General features: G+C 37.0%; 1 protein-coding gene across 1 annotated transcript in view; it reads right to left on the bottom strand.

Moving 5' to 3' along the window:
- LOC116523503 (vomeronasal type-2 receptor 26-like) overlaps positions 1 to 16891 on the bottom strand; it is a 107511-nt gene extending 90620 nt beyond the window's left edge. The window contains exons 1-4 of the mRNA XM_032238619.1: positions 16748 to 16891; positions 15131 to 15464; positions 14691 to 14827; positions 9011 to 9137 (exon numbers count right to left, since the gene is read on the bottom strand). Coding sequence (XP_032094510.1) covers positions 9011 to 9137; positions 14691 to 14827; positions 15131 to 15464; positions 16748 to 16891 — 742 coding nt within the window. The remainder of the gene's footprint in view (positions 1 to 9010; positions 9138 to 14690; positions 14828 to 15130; positions 15465 to 16747) is intronic.
- Between the last annotated feature and the right edge of the window lie 3109 nt (positions 16892 to 20000).

Here is a 20000-nt window from a genome sequence, read left to right as displayed (position 1 = left end):
AGGATTGCACAGCTCAGCTGTGAGCCACACAATCATCGGAAGCACATACCCCCTGCTTTTTAAAGAATCTTTTTCCTGCCTCTTTGCTTGAAGAAATGCTTTCAAAAGTTAAAAAAAACTTGATCCATGATCCCCACCCCACCCGGCCACACCCCAGTGGCAAAAAAAACCTTAGATTTCACCACTGCAACTAAGCCTCCCTACCTATAACATTTGTTTCCCTAGCTCATCTCTTAGTATTTGAGGCAGAAGGCAGGAAAAATCACCAGCAGTATCCCACAGCTCACATTTATTAATTAGAAACAAGTAACATGATCCAGACACAAATTTTGGTCCTACCTGGTTAAACCTGCTTGGCCAAATGATGTCTTCCTCGTGGATCACTAATATGTCCTCTTGAGAAGTCACAGATCCTATTCCACCAATTTTGACTTTCACAAAGGACTTGTTTGGGAATGTCACCCAATTGATGACATCAAATCCAGTCTCTAGTTCTCCATTTTGGTTGAAAGATATTGTTTCTCCTGCAGTATTATTGAATGAGATCCTTCTAACAATTTTATTAAGCTACAAAAAATAAAATAATACGTACATACAAGAAAACCAAAATGGAAAATGAAGAGAAGAACTAAACATTCCCTCAGGTTCTACAAAATGGTGAAGACTTCTCTCCACTTCAGGAATATGAGGAAAAGACTTTTTAATTTGTAGCTCAATCTCTTACAACACTGTTTACCAAAATTTTAAAGACCTACAGACCAGTGGTGGGTTTCAAAAATTTTTAGAACCTCTTCTGTAGGTATGGCCTGTTTTGTGTGAGTGGCTTGGTGGTCATGTGATAGTGTGGGAGTAGCTTGGAAGTGATGTGACAGGGTGGGCATGGCCAACTTGGAAAATGTGGTGAAACTCACTTAACAACGCTCTTGCTTAGCAACCAAAATTTTGGGCTCAATTGTGGTCACAAGTTCTCTTTCTTTTTCTTTTCTTTCTTTCTTTCTTTCTTTCTTTCTTTCTTTTTTCTTTCTTTCTTTCTTCTTTCTTTCTCTTTTCTTTTCTTTCTCTCTCTCTCTCTCTCTCTCTGTCTGTCTCTCTCTTTGTGGCTTTTTGTCTCTATCCCTCCCTCCCTCTCTGTCTCTCTCTGTCATTCTCTCTCTGTGCCTGTCTGTCTGTCTGTCTCTCTGTATTTTTCTGTCTCTCTCACTCACTCTCTGTGTGTGTGTGTCTCTCTCTCTCTCTGTCTCTGCCTCTCTCCCTCTCTCTCCCCCCTTTCCTCTCTCTCTCTGTCACTCAGTGTGTGTATGTGTGTGTATGTCTGTCTCTCTGTCACTCATTCACTTAATCACTCACTCTGTCCATGTCTCTCTCAGTCTGTCTCTCTCTGTCTGTCTGTCTCTTCCTCCCTCCCTCCCTCCCCCGTTCTGTCTCTCTCTCTCTCTTTGTGCCTCTCTCTGTCTGTATGTCTGTCTCACTCACAAACACATACACAGAAACACACAGACACAGACAGACACATCCATACTGTGGTCACCTTGTTGAGTGTTCCACTCACTTTGAAACACTCAACAACTGGCCTGCATTTATGGTTTTTTTGCAGCATTCTGCAGTCATAGGACCAAAATATATGATTAAAAGTACCTGGCAGTGGTGTTTTTCCTTGGGGGGCACCACAGAACATCCCAATACTTCAGAGGGAAGCTTACAGCTTGGAGCAGGACCAAAGCCCCTCTTCCAACTGGTCCTTCCTCCCTCAGAGGGCTTCGGAGGGAAGCTTCTGCAGAAGCCCGGGTGAGTGAGAACAGGTTCTCGCTATTACAAAATCTCCGAGACTGCAATTGTACAAGCTGTGCATGTGTGCCTATGTTTTCCATGGCGTGGAGCAGCAGTGAGACTCTGCGCGACCAGCAATGACTCCGGAGGCCATCCAGGAAGACGAGAACTGCGAGGGGGTGGGGAAAGCATGGTGCAGACAGGCGGGGAGAGCGAGAAAGAGAGTGGTGACCAGATGGGCAGGGGGAGCGAGTGAGTGAATGGCGACCGGACAGGCGTTGGGAGCAAGTGAGGGGGACAGAGAGAGTGTTCTGGTACTGTGCCACCGGAAGAACGGGTTCCAAAAGATATGCTAAATTTCACAAACTGGTTCTAGCGTACCGGTTAGAATCAGCTGAAACCCCTCCCTGCTACAGACTTACTTGAGCTGATATGTGCAGCCACAAATAAGAGATCCAACAGTAGATCAGTTTGTATAACGCTGTTTGGACAAAGAGAGGATCAGAAATGGGATTCACTTACCTTCCCCACCGGTCCGTAAATGTCACTTACCTAATTTTTCTATACGGCTCAAGGCATAGAATTGATTGTGATGAGGGTAACAATAATGATAATGCAATCACAAATTAGGAAATATACTATTGAATAACTAAAGTCAGTTTTAAAAAATATTCCAAAACCCATTAAAAAAAGAAAATGAAATATTAGAAAATATCAGGCTGTTTTCTGCATTGGAGTACTGGAATAGTGTTTCCAGTGTGTCTGAGATATATTAACATAAATAGAGATAATTTCTGGAAAGAAAATCTGGTTTTTATTTCCTTGTCTCTCTCCCTTTATAAAAACTTAAATAAGGTTTTTAGAGGATAAGATATACACCATGTCCAAAAACAAAATAAAAATGGAAGTTGGATATAAAAGATGGAGGTTAAAGAAGAGTACAAACTATGCTAAGATAGAGATATAAACAATATGATAATTGTTAGTATTATGATTATGGGGGTTACCATGCTTAATGTAATTGCTACATTTTTATTAGAAGATATGTTGAGAGGAAAAAAATGTAGAGGTTCACTATGTTCAACTATGTAATATGTTATAATTTTAGGATGAGAGAATTAATATCAATGTTAATGATGTAAATTCTGATAGTTATTGCACAGAGATATTTGTACCCAGATAACACACTGTTTAAGGGAAGATGGAAAGTTCATATTAAAAAATAATTTTAAAAAAGCAAAATGATATTGAAGTAAACATTTAATTTAACTGTTGGATGACATGGGAAAAATCTACATATTTGACATTTGTCAGAGTCCTTGAGACATTACCTTCCATGGGTGAAGTTTGAGAAATTCAATAAGTCTTACTTGGCCTATTTTTGCTCTGTGTCTGAAGGAAGTTAAATGAGCAACATGGAATGCCTGGGCCAAAATATAGATTGCATTGTAAATGCTGTAACTGTGACCAGTCATGTCCATTTCAAAAACAGATGCTGGGAGGGTCTCTAGCTTCTCCTCACCAGTGCAGATTGGTTGACTGTCCATCACAGAGTTGTGTTTCTCATCCATCATGGAGCCTGAGAACGCGCATCCAAATGCCTCCTTCCAGAAAACTCTAATAAAGCCATCTTCTTGGTTGAAATTTGGTTTGATCATCTGAAGAAATTCCCGAAACCCTTGGACTTCCCTTGAATGAACTGCAAAGGAAAGAGCACCATGGAGAAAATCTAGATCTTCCCACCTCTGAAAGGGAAGAGATGTGAAATCCATCTGGGCTATCATAATCCAGATTTTAGCATTTTCTTGTAATGGTATCTCCTCAAATGTTGACATACTAGGAAACATTCTCAAAACTATCATTATAAAAATTTCACCTTGAACTAACACTGAATTGACTGTGCTGTTCATGACCACACTGTACATTTTTATCCCATCTTTCACCGTATCAAAAATGTCCGTGGAGTAAGAAACAATAGGAAATGTTTCAATGAAGTCAAAGCAGATTCCAGTCTGGGCAAATATGGGAACCACATTTTGTACAAACTTCTCCCCATTCTCATTATTCACAGTTAAGACCCCAATCCATGTCCACATAAAATGCTGTAGTAACAGAAGAATTCCCTTATATTGATGGTCCATATTTGGAAACATTTGGTGATAGAAACCAGCCTGTTTGTCTTCATCTGTCAACGGAGTAGAGCCATATGTCAACTATAGAAAATGCAGATGGATTCAGAAAGGAGACAATAAGCTTTGATATTTTTTTAATAAGGTGTACTGATATACTTTTCAAACTGGTAGTGCACAAGTAAAAGTTTAGATCCATATCGTAGTATCAGTTTTAATTTGACAGCAGTATTCCTTCAAAGTCCTCTATCATAAGATAGAGGTCAATATTAATGATATTATTACACAATTATTATTGATGATAATAATATCATCAATATTAATGATATTATTACACAATGTATCAAGCTGTGTTAGTATTAAAATTGCTTACATTAGTTTGTCTCTTCCTATGCTTTATAAGGGATGTGGTGGTTCAGTGGGTAAGATGCTGATCTTGTCTATCAGAAAGATCAGCAGTTTGGCGGTTTGAATCCCTAGTGCTGTGTAATGGAGTGAGCTCCCGTTACTTGTCCCAGCTTCTGCCAACCTAGCAGTTCGAAAGCACGTAAAAATGCAAGTAGAAACATAGGGACCACTTTGGTGGGAAGGTAGCAGCATTCTGTGTGCCTTCAGGATTTAGTCATGCCGGCCACATGATCACAGAGACATCTTCAGACAGTGCTGGCTTTTTGGCTTTGAAATGGAGATGAGCACCACCCCCTAGAGTCAGGGATGACTAGCACATATGTGCAAGGGGAACCTTTACGTTTTTTATGCTTTATAATTCCAGACATTTTGTGAACTCAAAGAAGGGGCTATTTTGGTTCATAAATAATCTCTGTGAATGAGACCAGTAACATTTGGTGTAGCAGGAGCTTTTGAGGTCCTGTTAAAGAGCATGAGATTCTCAAACCATACATTATTATTATTGAGCCATGGTGGCACAATGGTTAGAGTACAATACTGCATGCTACTTCTGCTGACTGCTGACTGCCTGCAAATTGGCAGTTCAAATCTCACCAGGATCAAGGTTGACTCAGCCTTCCATCCATCCAAGGTAGGTGAAATGACCACCTAAATCGTTGGGGGTAATATGCTGACTCTGTAAACCTCTTAGAGAGGCTATAAAGCACTGTAAAGAAGCATATAAGTCTAAGTGCTATTGCTGTTGCTATTATTACCCACACAATTGAAGAAGGAACAGATATTAATAAGTGCATTTCATAGATTTCAAACAAGGTTGAAAGAAAAATGTGTTCCATGGTCTCACTCAGTTACTTGCTTCATCCCAGGAATGGGATGTTTTATCTCAAAGGAATGTTATATTTAACCAGATTAACTCCGTCTTCTCACTGCTAAGCCCCGCCTTCTTCCTTAAATGTTATTTTCATGGATCGAATCTATGCAAAACTTTTGAAACGGGTGGACATCTATCTTCTCTTTGTGACTCTGTAATTTACAGACTAAAGTTTTCCTCTTTTATTGCTGTGGGTATTTTTCTAATTCATTTAAACATTGAACCTCTTTTTCTAATTTGAAATACAAAAAAGATACAAAAAGAAACTATTTAACAGTGTCTCTGCTCCGCAGGCTGGGAGGTTTTGTTGATTGGAGTTTTGTGTATTCAAAACGAAACTTTTTTTTCTTTCGCAGAACTGAAATACCTAGAGCACATAACAAGAAAATATGATGAACAAATTGAAAATGTTCATCAAATGCAAAATGGGGTGATTGAAACTCAAAAAACCGAAGTGGAAAATGAATATAAAGAGACTAAACTTGCTGATATCTATGGTAATTTGTTTGTTCCTGAAAATGGAAAGAATGGAATACAGAAAGAGAAATTAAATTGAGAGGAAATCTATTCCAAAGGTCAAGATATAGAAGAAGATAAAATTAAAAATCTATTGACTTAAAGAAAGAAATTCCATTAGCAAAAGTATTGATAACACTGCTGACAATCAAAGACAAACTGAATAAGGAAACAGAAAGAGGGCATCAAGATTATATGAGAGATCTTATAAGCAAGGAGTTGCTAAGAGAAGTCCATACAAAGCTGATCAAGAAGATGATTAGAGGATTGGTACCACAAATGGCAGAAGATATGAGATTGTTTTGTGGTTGGAAAGATACAGGTTGATGAATGGAAGAATATAACTTAAAAATAGTTAAACTTAGTGAAATTTAGTGATAATAGATATAGTTAAAGAAATAATTAATAATGATCATAATGTATACAATGTGTAGTGTTATGATAAGTAATAATTGGATGTGAATATTAAATGGTACCCATGAAAGGAAGATTAGAAATCCTTTTGGATTATATACAAAGGGTAATAAAAAAAGAACTAAGTTAGATACAGTTAAGTTTTGATTATTAGGGGGAAAATGTTATGATACAGGATATAGTCAAATAAAGGAGGGATAGAATGATGACAACCTATATATATGTATGAGTACAATATAAGGAAACTAGATGAAAATTGCAAACAGTGATTTGGAAAGGAGGATTAGAAAAGTTTGTTATTAAATATTATGGATGTTTAGCTAGAATAGGACATAAACATTCAGTGTTATTGGAGGATTTTAGAAATATTAAATGAAATGCTGTGATTATGTATTAAATCTTGGTATATTTTATGATGAAGGATGTTTAAACAATTATAGTCAAATGAAAATGGAGGTATAAGGGTAACATATATAAATGTCTGAGTTAAAATACTTGAGTTAATATGAATTATGCTTGATGACTGTGGAAGAGATGCACGAAAGCCTTTTGTAACCAACTGATACACTTTCTACAGTATGTAAAGAAGGAAGATTTTATGTGTTGTGTTTGTTTTGAAAATAAAAATAAATTCTATTTTTTAAAAAAGAAGTTATAAATGTTCCAACACTGGAAACTTTGGATTGGATAACTATTTGTCTGAATTGATGTAGAATTTCCTGCCTAAGCAGATCATTGGACTAGAAGACGTCCAAGGTCCCTTCCAACTCTGTTATTCTATTCTATTCTATTCTATTCTAATATTCATAACCATTCATTGTTTCTTGCCTTTCAGTAACTCCCTCTGATTGTTCAGATCTGGCCTCAGAAAAATAATAAAACATTTGGGTTACTAGCCTATCAACTGCAGTTATTAACAATGACAAGAGAAGTCATAAAATGAGGCAAAACTCACTTAACAAATGTCTCACTTACCAACAGAAATTTTGGGCTCAGTTGTGGTAGTAAGTCAAGGGCTACCTGTACTTATGATCTTACTTCAGCTTTCCTTTGCTTTACAGATCTTTAGAGGTTGTAGATTACTCACAATTATTTTTATCACTATCGTAACTAGGAATGGTCAGTTGCTGACTAAGACAGTTGCTAAACAACACTATATCTTCATAATGTACAATTTATTGTTTCTTGCCTTTCAGTAACTCCCCCTTACTGTTCAAGTGAGGTCTCAGAATAATAATAAAACATTTGGGAAAACAGATGCAGCTCAATAACCCAGCACTGGAAGTTAATATGGAAAAGATCTCCACAGCCACCATGTATTTCCCTTTGGTGCTCAGATAGGTTGGAAAAAATGACAGCCAGACACTGCAACAACACAACAGGCTGAAGTAGATAAACTTGGTCTCATTAAAACTGTTTGGTAAATGCCGGGATAGAAAAGCCACACTGAAACCAACAATGGCAAGGAAAAGTAGGTATAGTAAAACACAATAAAACATGAAAGTAGAGCCTTCATTACATCCCAGGATGATTTCATCTGTCACTAAGTTCATATCAGCATATGGATATGGGGGTGAGGTTAGAAGCCATGCAGTGGAGAGAACGACTTGAATGAAGGAACAAGAAACAACAATGTAATAATCTAATTGTTTGCCCAGCCATCTCTTCATCTTGGATCCTGGCACTGAAGCCATGAAAGCTAAAATCACAATGATGGTTTTGGCCAATATACAAGAAATGGCTACTGAGAAGACGATCCCAAAAGCAGGTTGTTGGAAAAGGCAGGTCACCTTTTCAGGTTTTCCAATGAATAATAAACTGCAAAAAAATGAGAGCATAAGGGAGACAAGAAGATAGGTGAGGTTCCGGTTGTTGGCTTTGACTATAGGAGTGTCCTGGTACTTGATGAAGATCCCAAGCACCACAGTGGCAATGCAAGCAAAGACAATTGCTGTCATGGCCAAACTGGTCCCTAATGGGTCTTCATAAGACAGAAAAGTTATATATTTTGGAAGGCATGAGTCATGGTTTTTATTTGGATATTGTCCTTCTGGGCATGGTAAACAATCATCCAAGTCTGCAAAAGAAAATTCTATTATTACTTTGTGGAAGGTTTTTCATGAATCAAGACAATATTGATGTTTAATATGTAATATTTCATTGGGAGGCTGACTAAGAATTATTTTTATTATTTGATTTATTGCGTTTCTACACTATCCATCTCACCTAAATGATTCTGGGCAAATTATAGCAACATAATAAAATAAAAATAAATAGAATGAAATACATAATAATAAAATGAAATAAAATAAAATATTTAAAATTATTGATTTTAAATTGGCTAAAGTTGTAAAGCTGATGGAAAAATTGATAAATTTATTTAATATCATAAATGAAAGTACATAGAACTGACTCAATTCAAACTGACTTTTACTTTTATCCCTTTCTGATGAATCTAAATTTTCAAACTGATGCAAAATTGGTTCAATGTAGTTTTGTCATTGTTATGATACATCATAGATCTCAGCAGATTAAATTGTGTTTATACCCATAGATATGGGAAATATAGATTTTGCAAATGAGAATGTATATATGATTGGAAAGAGCCAATATCCAAACAAATAATTTGATTGAGTGTAGCAACATATCAACCTTAATTCTCATAACCTGGGCTTTCTTGAGCTGATTTTATCACCATTCATCGGACCTATATCTGTTTTATGGCTTAGTGTACAACATTCCTTGTTTCTCAAATCCCTAGGGGGGGTATTAAGAAAGAAGACAGGAAGCTTTGTTTTATCTCACTCATCTACCCCCCCCCATATAATTAGAGCACTTTTTCTTGAATACCCTTCCATTCTCATTTGCATGGACTAATTAATTTTTCAAAGAGAATACAACCTACCTTTATCATTTGTTATCCTTCCTTCTGGACATGGAAGACACTCGTAACAACAATATGGCTTGCCTTCTAGTTTGGCCCTGCTACAACCAGGATTACAGTTATCATTACACACAGAAAGAGGTCTTTCCTGAATGAAAGAGAAGAACAAAATGAAGAATTGGTTTGGAGCCCCTGGCATGCTGTGATTGTTTCATTTTTGTAAATAAGACACATAGTAGTGGCCAAAATTGTGGAAACCTTTTGGGAAAAGTGTATTTTTGATGTTTGAGGGCTAATAAAACCACTTTTTTTGGAGTAGTACCATAAAACTATATATCAATGGAAAGATAATTTAATCAAGAAGATAATGCAACAAAGTTTGTTTAATTATCTGTATTCTATGAAAAGACATAGCCAAATAACTAGAGAAAAAAAGCACAACTTTCTTAGGTTGATATCAGGTAGCTTTCCTTCATTTGATTGTAACTAATTAGCTTAGGTGTTTAGAGAGCCAATCATGTGTCATCTTGTTTTGGCAATAGCCAAATAGCCCAGACCTAACCCAATTGAAAATCTATGGAGACATTAAAAAAACAGGTTAGTTAGATGTGACCCAGTAATAAAACCCAGTTAATAGAAGCAATCATTCAATCTTGGTTTCATATTATAAAAGCTGCAGAACTAAAAGACTTGGTTTATTCAATGGGAAGACTTTGTAAGGCCATAATTCATGCAAAAAGTTACCCAACTAAGTATTAACTGACATGGTGATAATTTTTGTACTCTATATCTCTTTTTTTCCCTATGGTGATAATTTTGTATGTCTCATTTTTTCTGCGTGTTTCACTTTTCTTCTTTATAACTGCTATTCTAACAGCAAATCCTTAATAAATGTTATTGCATTACATTCTTGTTTAAATTGTCTTTGCATTGATATATTATTTTATGGTACTATTCCAAGAATAAAGTGGTGTCATTAGCCATCAAACCTCAAAAACAGTGTACATTTTCCAAAAGAGTTTCCACAATTTTAGCCACTACTGTACATGCCATGAAGAAACTTAGTTGAATTAGATTAATTTGTCATACTTAATATAATTCTTAAATAGCTATGTAACATTATTTAGACCAGCAAGTCATTTCAATCAAATAACTGTTTCCCTCCTCCAGAAAATGCAAACCACATATTTTAATGCCATTTATAGTCATCTTACCAATGCTGTTTAATCTCAAAAATGCATCAAGCAAGACGTCATAATGACTCTAATGCTTGTTTAACTCAATGGTGGGCATCTTTTCAATTTGGACTTTCAGTCCCCAAAACTTGCTGGAAGACCCTTTTCTCTTCTGCCATGTTCAGACAATGCAGCTATAATAAACTGTGAGGGTCCTAGCACAAAGTTGCAAGAAATATTAACTGGAACTCAATTATCAGAAAATCATGCCATTTGCCAATGGGTAACCCAAAACTGCAGGTTTCTTTTTTCAATACTTGGTGGTAGGCTTTGATCATGCTGGGATAGGAAGAATTGCTGAAAATGCACAGAGGAGTTCATTTGACATCAGAATAGAGCTGGAAGGGACATTGGAGATCTTCTAGTCCCGTCCCCTGCAGGAGATCCTATAGTATTTCAGACAAGTGACTGTCCAATATTTTATTAAAAACCTCCAGTGATGACGCATCTACAACGTTGGAAGGCAAGCTGTTCTACTGGTTAATTGTCCCCACTGTTAGGAAGTTTCTCCTCCATTTCAGGCTGCTTCTCTCCTTGATTAGTATCCATCCATTGTTTCTTGTTGTTCCCTCTGGTGCTTTGGAAGGTAAATTGAACCTCTCCTCTTTGTGGCATCCTCTGAAATACTGGAATACTGCTATCATGTCTTCCTCTTGTCTAAACTAGCCAAACCCAAATCCTGCAACCATTCTTAATATGTTTTAGTCTCCAGGCCTTTAGCCATCTTAGTTGCTCTTAAGAAGTTGACACTATATACCTGCAATTCTTCAAGCTCCATATTCGACACATTTCTATAGTGAAAATTTTAAGTTCTATGGCCAAGAGTAACTATTTGAAGGACTTCCCAGTTAAGGATAGGTGCAACTGATGCACAAGGTGAACTTTCTGGCCACTGCTGCTACATGCTCTTCAACCAGTAAAATGTCCAAAGATGCATGTTAGTCTCTATACAAAATGTATACTGCACCTGGTTAAATCTCGTGGGCCATATAATGGAACCCTCCTTCATGCTAAATGATTTGGAAGAGAAAGAATTTGGGTCCACCCATCCAACTTTGACTTTTGTAAATGTGTTATTTGAGTAAGTGACCCAGTTGAAAATATCAAATCCTGCATTTATACACCCATTGTCATCAAAGGAAATATTTTCTCCAACACTGTTTTTAAAGAAAGTATTTCTCAAAAATTTATGGAGCTAAATTGGGGAGAAGATAGAGAGAAAATAAAGTCATGTCTAGTTTCAAAAAAAAAAAGTAACAACATTGCATATTTGTATGGAATGATACCTGCTATGGGTGTTCATGTAGTCCTTTTTGTCTTATCTCTTTCATCTTTGCTCTCTGTTTTTTTTTTTAAAATATATTTTATTCATTTTCACATTCCATTTTGCAATCACTTATATACAGGGTATTTGCTATAAGAAAAGAAAAAAATAAAATAAAACAAAATAAAAAAGAAAACACAACTCATCATTCACAACCCCACCTGACACTTCCATCCTCCATACACCCCATCTACCCCCTCCAACTTTCCTTTCTCCCTCTAACACTCCCCTCCTACTTCCCTTTCCCCTCAAACCTTCCTTCTCCACTCCCAACACACCCTCCTTACATTCCCCTTACTCCTTCCTTACTCCTCCCTCTTCTTCCCCTCTACCTCCCTCCTTGGTGTATGCCTTTATTCAAGTGTTGTTTAATCTGATAAAAAGTAAAATAAACCAAGGAAAAAAAATATAAAGAAAGAAAAGAGAAAGAAAAGAAAAAAAAACAAAAACAACAACAACCGTATATAAGTACATTCTTGTTCTTATTGAGACTATGTTAACACCCACCCACCCACCCCCCATAAATCCCCATCCCTAATCCTCCCGACTTCCCAGGGCCCACACCTGGCACTACCTTCTGTCTAAAGTATCTTGTGTACGTATGGATTAAAAATAAAAGTAATATATTAAAGGAGAGAAAAACAAGAAAAAAGAAAGAAAAGAAAAGAGAAAAGAGAAAAAAGAAAAAGGAAAAAAAAAAGGAAAAAGAACTCTTTGTGTTGAGCTCAGCCCCCCATCTTTATCTATGCTTAAATAGTATAAGTCATTCTATCTATATTTTATTCTCGTCTCTTACTTCTTTGTTATTTACCCCAACCTCCTGTAGACTCTCCCGTTCCTCTTCCTTAACCTTGTATTCAGATAAACATTTATACAAATTTGTGTAGGCATCAATATACAGTCTAGCCAAAAATAATCCCTTCCGATAAAATTTAAGCAACGTGGATCCTGCCACATATTCAAATAGTACTTTACAGAAGAATAATCAAACTTTCCCTTCTAATAGAATTTAAACAGCGTAAATAATCTTTCTTAACCTCATTTTCAAACAGTAATTCAAAATAATCTAACCAAACTTTCCCTTCTTAGTAAAGTTTAAGCAGCGTGGATCAAGTATTACTTTACACAAAAATCAGTTTACATTCTATCTTAAGATAATCCCAACCGGCTTTCTCTTCTAATAGGATTTAAACAACGTAAATCATTCCGCATGCATTTTACCCTCATCCCTTGCTTGTCTGATATTTACCACTATCAAATTTATGCAGATATTAGATTAAGATCTAGCTCAAAGTAATTTCACCCAACTTTCCCTTCTAATAAGAATTAAATAACATGGATCATTCCACATATTCAAATAATACTTTCAACAAAAGTCAGTTAACCTTCTGTTTTAAAGTAATCCCTTCTAACAGAATTTAAACAACATAAATCATTCTGCATTCATTTTACATATATACAATCAATATCACCCCACCAATAAGTTCCGCTTTTTCTACCGGAGAGAGGTCGCAAACCCCCATTCGATCCACAACTTTGGCAAATATTTTAAAATGTCTAAATCCTCGATCTCCGCTTTTCTGCTTCTCTGAGGGAGGAAAGGCTACCCCCTCCATCTTGCAGCCACGCGGCCTGCCGCTTGCCTTCTCCTTCAGCTTGTCTCTCCTCTTTTCCAAGTGAATCAGGAAGTCCCGCCTTCAAAGTCTTATAATAAAAATCCCGGGCCTCCGAAACAGAGTTAAGACGAAGTCTTTGATTCTCAAATGTGACCGTAATGCCGGCTGGGGCCTCCCATCTGTATTGAATCCGTTGATTTCTAAGTTCTTTAGTTAAAAAGGCATAATCTCTTCTTGCTCTCAACTTCTGGAAAGGTATTTCTTTGAAGACAATCAGGTCCTGGTCATCAACGCGCAGACTGTTATTATGAAACTTTTGCATAATCGCATTTCTGGATTCTTTTGTGGAGAAATATATAATTATGTCCCTCGGGAGCTGTTGCTGTTCCGCTACCAACGAGTTCTGGCGATAGATTTTCCGAATCTGCCAATCAAAGTTAAGTCCCGGGCTTCCCACCGCATGGCTGAAGGCTTCAACAAAGGTCTGTTTCAGATTCTCTCGCTCCTTTTCGCGGAGTCCTCTAACTCTTATTGCAAATGCCTTCCTATTAAAATTTATCATCACGAGCTGTTCTTCAGTGTCTCTAATTTTTTGTTGTAATATTTGAATATTAGTAGTCAAATTAAAATTAGCCTCCTCCAAGCTTTCCAATTTATTCTCTATTTCAGCAGAATAATCTGACAGGGCAGACACGGCTGCAAACGTATTCGCCTTCATTTGGTCAATTTTAGACTTTAAATCATCATATAGTTCCAATACAAATTCCTTGATTTCTTGTTTAAAATCATTAAGCATTTGAAAGAAAAATTCCTGTGTTAAAAATTCTCCAGTAGAGGGCATAGGAGACAAGGGCTGTGATTCCAGTATAAATTCTTTAGATTCTTTAGGCACATTTGTAGAAAGGCGCTTCGATTTTGACCTGGGTGCCATAATAATTAAACAGATAAACAGCGCTTTCGCTCCCCTCTGTTTCCAAAAAAAAAAGAGTTTATTTTGTTAAGGAGCGGTCTGCAGGAAGGTAAAACCGGCTAATTACATCCCCTATCAGTCACCAACGGAGAGAAATCGCCATTTTGAAGTCCGTTTAGACAAAGAAGTTTCTAAGACAAATGGTGCTGGTATTTAAGATAGTAATAAAAGCATAAATCTCACAGGAGTGGGACCCGCCCATATTAGTCCTGGCTTGAAACAACTTTGCTTTGTCCTGGGGGGGGGGGGCTCGCCTGTCTGGGCCTGCAAAAAAAGGCAGCTGAGAAGAACTGGCTGGAGATAAAAGCTCCGCTCCCGCTGGATCTAATCTCTGTCCACAGCCAAAAAAAAGAGAAAGGCTGTGGATTACGAATAGACCCTAACACACAGAGCTACTCCCTGCCCCTTTCTTAGCCAAAAAGGGGTGATATCTATGATCTTATTTAGATATACAGACCAGATCTCTGAGAGGAGCTCGGTTGAGCCCTCCTCGGCAACAGGCTCCGCCCCCAGGAAGTCCCATCTTTGCTCTCTGTTTTGACTTGGATGAAGTTACTGCATGCAAAGCGTGTGCCATAATGTAAACTGCATTGTAGATACTGTAACTGTGGCCAGACATGCTTGTGTCAAAGACGGTTCCAGGAAGTGTCTCCAGCTTTTCTTCCCCAGTGCAGATCTTCTCATCTCTCTTCTCTAGAGAGGAATTTGAGAAATCACAATTAAATGCATCTTTCCAGAAGATCCTGATAAACCCATCTTTATTTTCTGAGAGAGGATTTCTTTCCTTCAGAAATTTCTGGAATCCTCTAGGATAGTTTGTGTGAAGAGCAAACGATAGAGCTCCATGGAGGAAATGTAGGTCCCAATCTCTGATAAAACCAGGAGATGCAAAATCCATCTGTGCTGTCATAATCCACACTCGGCTGTCGACTGATACACCATAAAATTGTGCAAAAACGAACATTGACCTTAAGAAACTAATAGTGTGTATTTCACCTTGTATAATAACAGCATTGGCAGTACTTCCTGTGACCATACGTGAAGTCTCAAACCATTTGATTGCTTTTTGAGCAATGTGACTTGAAAAGGATATTTGGGGTAATTTTTCTAAGAAGTCTACACAGATACCCTTCTGAGAGTAGATGGGAAGTATATCCTTTACAAGAAAATCTGCATTGTCACCATTTGAAGCAATCACACCAATCCAGGTCCACTTGAAATGCAGGAGTAATTCAAGAATGCCCATATAATGATGGGACACATTTGGAAACATCTGGTGGAAGAAATCTTTGGTTTTGTCATTTATTACTGGAAAAGAGCCGTAACTGATCTTAGGATAGAAATACATGGGAAAAGGTGAGACATCATGACAATCAGTCTTGTGATAAATTCAACTGAAAGAGAAGGCATTGGAAAAAGGTTTTCTCTCCAATCCTCTCTATGTTACATTTAGTTGAATTTTGTATATTTCTTATTATAAACTAGCTAATAACCTGGCACTGCCTGGGTATATATTTATCCCAACCCTCCATCCAGGAATGTTGCTGCAATTTCTAATGTTGAATTTTCCCCATTGCCAGAGGGAGCCCCCTCGTTGAGTACTGTGAAGCCATTACCATGGCAACTCCATAGTGCTGTACAGTAGAAGACATTTTTTCAATCTATCTTTTTATTTTTAAAGATAAAAATAAAAAAAACAATATTAAAAAATGATCTCATCCATTACATACAGCATGTTGCTTGGTTACAAGTGTTTTTGCATCCATATTCTCAAATACATTTACAACCAGATTTTTCATCTAGTATAACTAAATACCTCACTTCATTGTACAATGTATATTCAATTACAATTAATATTATTAATATTTCAATAAATCTAATTCCCTTACATTCTTGATTGTCTATTTAATAACAGTATACCTTTATATAATCACAGATCCCAATATGAAAGAGATTTACCAACCATTTATATTTGTATATCACTGTTTTCAATTATGTATAATTCCACCAATCAACTATCTAGTAGAAGCCATTTTAAGGCAGCATGGTAGAAGTTGTTTTAAGGCACAACAGGCTCTTAACAGAACCCAGACCTCAAAGGGCATTAGGGGTGTCTTACCCCCCCCCCCCCACACACACACAGTATTTGATTCCAGAGGGTAAGTAACTTGTGTACCAAGTTTGATTGAAATTGTTCAAGGCATTCCAGAGTTATGCTGGAACATACACAGACCCACACAGCCATTTATATACATGCAAGTATGTATGTATGTATGTATGTATGTATGTATGTATGTATGTATGTATGTATATGAGAGTAAAACATTTTCTCCAAAAATCTATCTTAAATAATATAATAGCAAGAAGTACCATTGTTTTCAAAGTTCTTCAAAAAAGATTTTGGAGCAAATGAGTTCCTGGGATAAGAGTATGCATTAACTTATGGATTATAAGATATGGAATGACCCTTCACATTACAAAAAGAGATTAAGCAACCATCAAGTCATTATGGGGGGGAGAGTTAGAAAATTTTCTAATAGCCAAGGCGCAAAATCATACTTAAATTTAAGGAACCTTGTTCTTCCTCATGATATTTTGATACGTACAACTAACCTGTGGAATTTTATAAGTGCTTAAGATGTTTGTCATGTAGAGACAAACTTGAGAATTAGGTCCCCCAATGACACCCACAATGTTATTGTGAATATCACATTTGTAGTTGGAGATGAATTTGTCCTTTGTGGATAGAAGTTCCATTGAGGCAAGGTAGGTCCATTTTGCAGAAAAGTGGCTATTTAAAATGTGGAAGCCCAAACTGACATTGGGTAAGAGTTGGGTATTCTCATTTATTTCCTTCACAGCAAATACCAAGGCCAGGATGTGCTGGTAACTCTGAGTCAATAGCCTATATCAAAAGATAGAGTCAACCTAGATATATTTTTTAGATGTTAACACTCATTCTACCTGGAAATAGTGCTGTGAAAATAAGGCACTTCAAGTCAACTCCATGGAACTAAGGATATATTTCTTAACAGTGAGAGCAGTCAGCCAATGGAATGGCTTTCCTTCTGCAGTTGCGGGTGCTCCCTTGCTGAAAACATTCTAAAAGAGACTGTGCAACCATTCATCTGAAACAGCTTGAGCAGGGGGTTGGACTAGAAGAATTCCAAGGTACTTGCAACTCTATTATTCTGTTTTCTCTGTTCCAAGTTTTGGAAATTATGGTATTTTGATACACCAAGTTTGATTCCAACAATATTACAATATAGTATACCAATATCCAGTTGTACATGTCCATATTTAGAGACAGTATGGGGCTTCTGCATGAAAACATGAGTCATAATTTCCTTGATGGCTTTCACTTTTGCAATATGTTGACATTAGAACTGGAGAAATCAACCTCATTTACTCTAGAAAGCATATATGATGAAGGCAGTGGTGGGATGCTACCAGTTTAACAGCTGGTTCGGTTTGCACGCAGCACTGAAAATGGACAATTTTGAAGCTCAGCTGCTTACCTTCCAAGTCAGCAAGGGTAAGTAGAACAGCAAGGGGAGAAATCAGCTGCGTTGCATGGTTGAGATGAGCTAGAAAGCAGGGAATAAAGGACAGGATAGAGCAGCGGTGGTTGGTTGGTGCCAACTGATCATTGGTTCTACCAGTTCACCCAAACCGGCCCAAACCGGCTGAATACTACCTCTGGATGAAGGGCAGTATGGTGTTCTTGCACTTCAATTACCTTTCATGGTCAAATAGTTGACCCCCTTCATTATCCTAATTTATACTTCTACATACCTATAGATGGTTGCATCTCTAAACATCTTGGAATCCCCTTCAGCAAAGTTCAAGAATTGAAAATCACCGAATGAAGACATAAGCATAGACTTGAATTGCAGAAATGGTTGAACATATTTCTTAAATCATTCTGTTTCTATCTCTGTCCTCAAATTGTAGATTTAAATACAGATCATATAAATAATTGGAAAATGTTATCTAGTCAAAGATAACATGCATTTTATTTGCAAATTAACTACTTACTTACTAAACTACTTACACAAGGTCATCTAAACTCTCCTCGGAAGGCCGCTTCTGAAAACTGACTGGACTCAAAAAAATGTAGATCTGAGAGAAAATGCCTGCAATGATGAAATCGCCTGGCTGGTAATACTTGTGGAGAATAGAAAGATGTTCGGCAACAGGACACTTAGCAATAGAAACCCTACTTGAAGCGTGAGGAAGAGTGACAATAACTATGACCAGGGCCATGAATATCATCATTTTGTCTGAGAGATTTCCTGCCTTGTTCCAAATGGACTGCTCCGACCTTCAAATGTGAATGTTGGAAATCAAAAGGCAACATTCATTTTCAAGAATGTTACTAAACCTCTGAAACATTGACCAACAATGTTCACAGTGGTGTAATTCTACCAGTCTCTACTAACCCTTCTGTATGAGACATAAAGCATTAGTACAGAAAACTATTGAATTATTCTGTTGTCCATCGGGAATATTTAGAGGCCTGTAAAAATAACATTAATTATGGTTATTTCATAATTGTAGTAGGATGGAGAAATAAATACCAACTTGGATTTATGAGATCTAAAATAAGTCGAGATATCATCATATTTATATTACTCACAACTCAGTTGGCATCTTCCCAAACTTATTCACTGAAATAATAAGAGTCAGGTCTCTAGAGGTTCGTATCCATAGGAAGTTAAATCCTGAAAATGATTAATCAATGAAAAGATTTTAAAAGATTTAAAAGTTCCTTATGCAAGAAAGAAACACATATTTATACTAATATGTCCTTGTATGGTGGCACTAAGACTTTGCCAATTCTAGTTTGAGTAATTTTTTTGATTCTGAAATATTTGAAGCTCAGAGGGATATTAGAACCATACTGAAAACTTAGTTGTTTCATTGATAACATTGTATCATGATCTATGCATTTGTAGTTGAATTACATACTTTATACTCATTTGAAACAGAATAGAATGGAATAGAATAGAATAACAGAGTTGGAAGGGACCTTGGAGGTCTTCTAGTCCTTAATCAGGAAACCCTACACCACTTCCGACAAATCCAACCCAAAACTTCTTGTGTTGGAGCATTTACAAATTCTGGAGGCAAGTTGTTCCACTGATTAATTGCTGTAAACTGTCAGGAAATTTCTTCTTAGTTCTAAGTTGCTTCTCTGTTTGATTAGTTCCCACCCATTGCTTCTTGTCCTACTCTTGGGTGCTTTGGAGAATAGCTTGATTCCCTCTTCTTTGTTGCAGCCCCTGAGATATTGGAACACTGCTATCCTGTCACCCCTTGTCGTCCTTTTCATAACACTAGACATACCCAGTTCCAGCAACTGTTGTTTATATGTTTTAGCCTCCAGTTCACTAATCATCTTTGTTGCACCCTTTTCTGCACTCTTTCTAGAGTCTCAACATCTTTTTTACATCATGGCAACCAAAACTGGACATAGTATTCTAAATGTGGCTTTATAAAGTGATCTTGATTCTATCCCTCTGTTTATGCAGCCTAGAATGGTATAGGCTTTTTTGGCGATGCAGCACACTGCTGGCTCACATTTAAATGATTGTTCACTAGGACTCCAAGATCCCTCTCACAGTTACTACTATTGAGCAAGGTATCACCTATACTGTACCTGTGCATTTTGTTTTCCTTGCCTAAATGTAGAACCTTACTTTTTTTCACCATTGAATTTCATTTTATTAGATAGTGCCCAATGTTCAAGTCTGTCAAGATCCTTCTGTATCTTAAGCCTGTCTTCTGGAATGTTGGCTATTCCTGTTAGCTTGGTGTTGTCTGCAAATTTGATAAGTTCCCCATCTATCCCCTCGTCCAAATA

Source organism: Thamnophis elegans, unplaced genomic scaffold (genome assembly GCF_009769535.1).
Source record: "Thamnophis elegans isolate rThaEle1 unplaced genomic scaffold, rThaEle1.pri scaffold_38_arrow_ctg1, whole genome shotgun sequence".
Taxonomy (NCBI): domain Eukaryota; kingdom Metazoa; phylum Chordata; class Lepidosauria; order Squamata; family Colubridae; genus Thamnophis; species Thamnophis elegans.
Note: the sequence above shows the minus strand (reverse complement) of the source record. Positions and strands in the feature narration are given on the sequence as shown.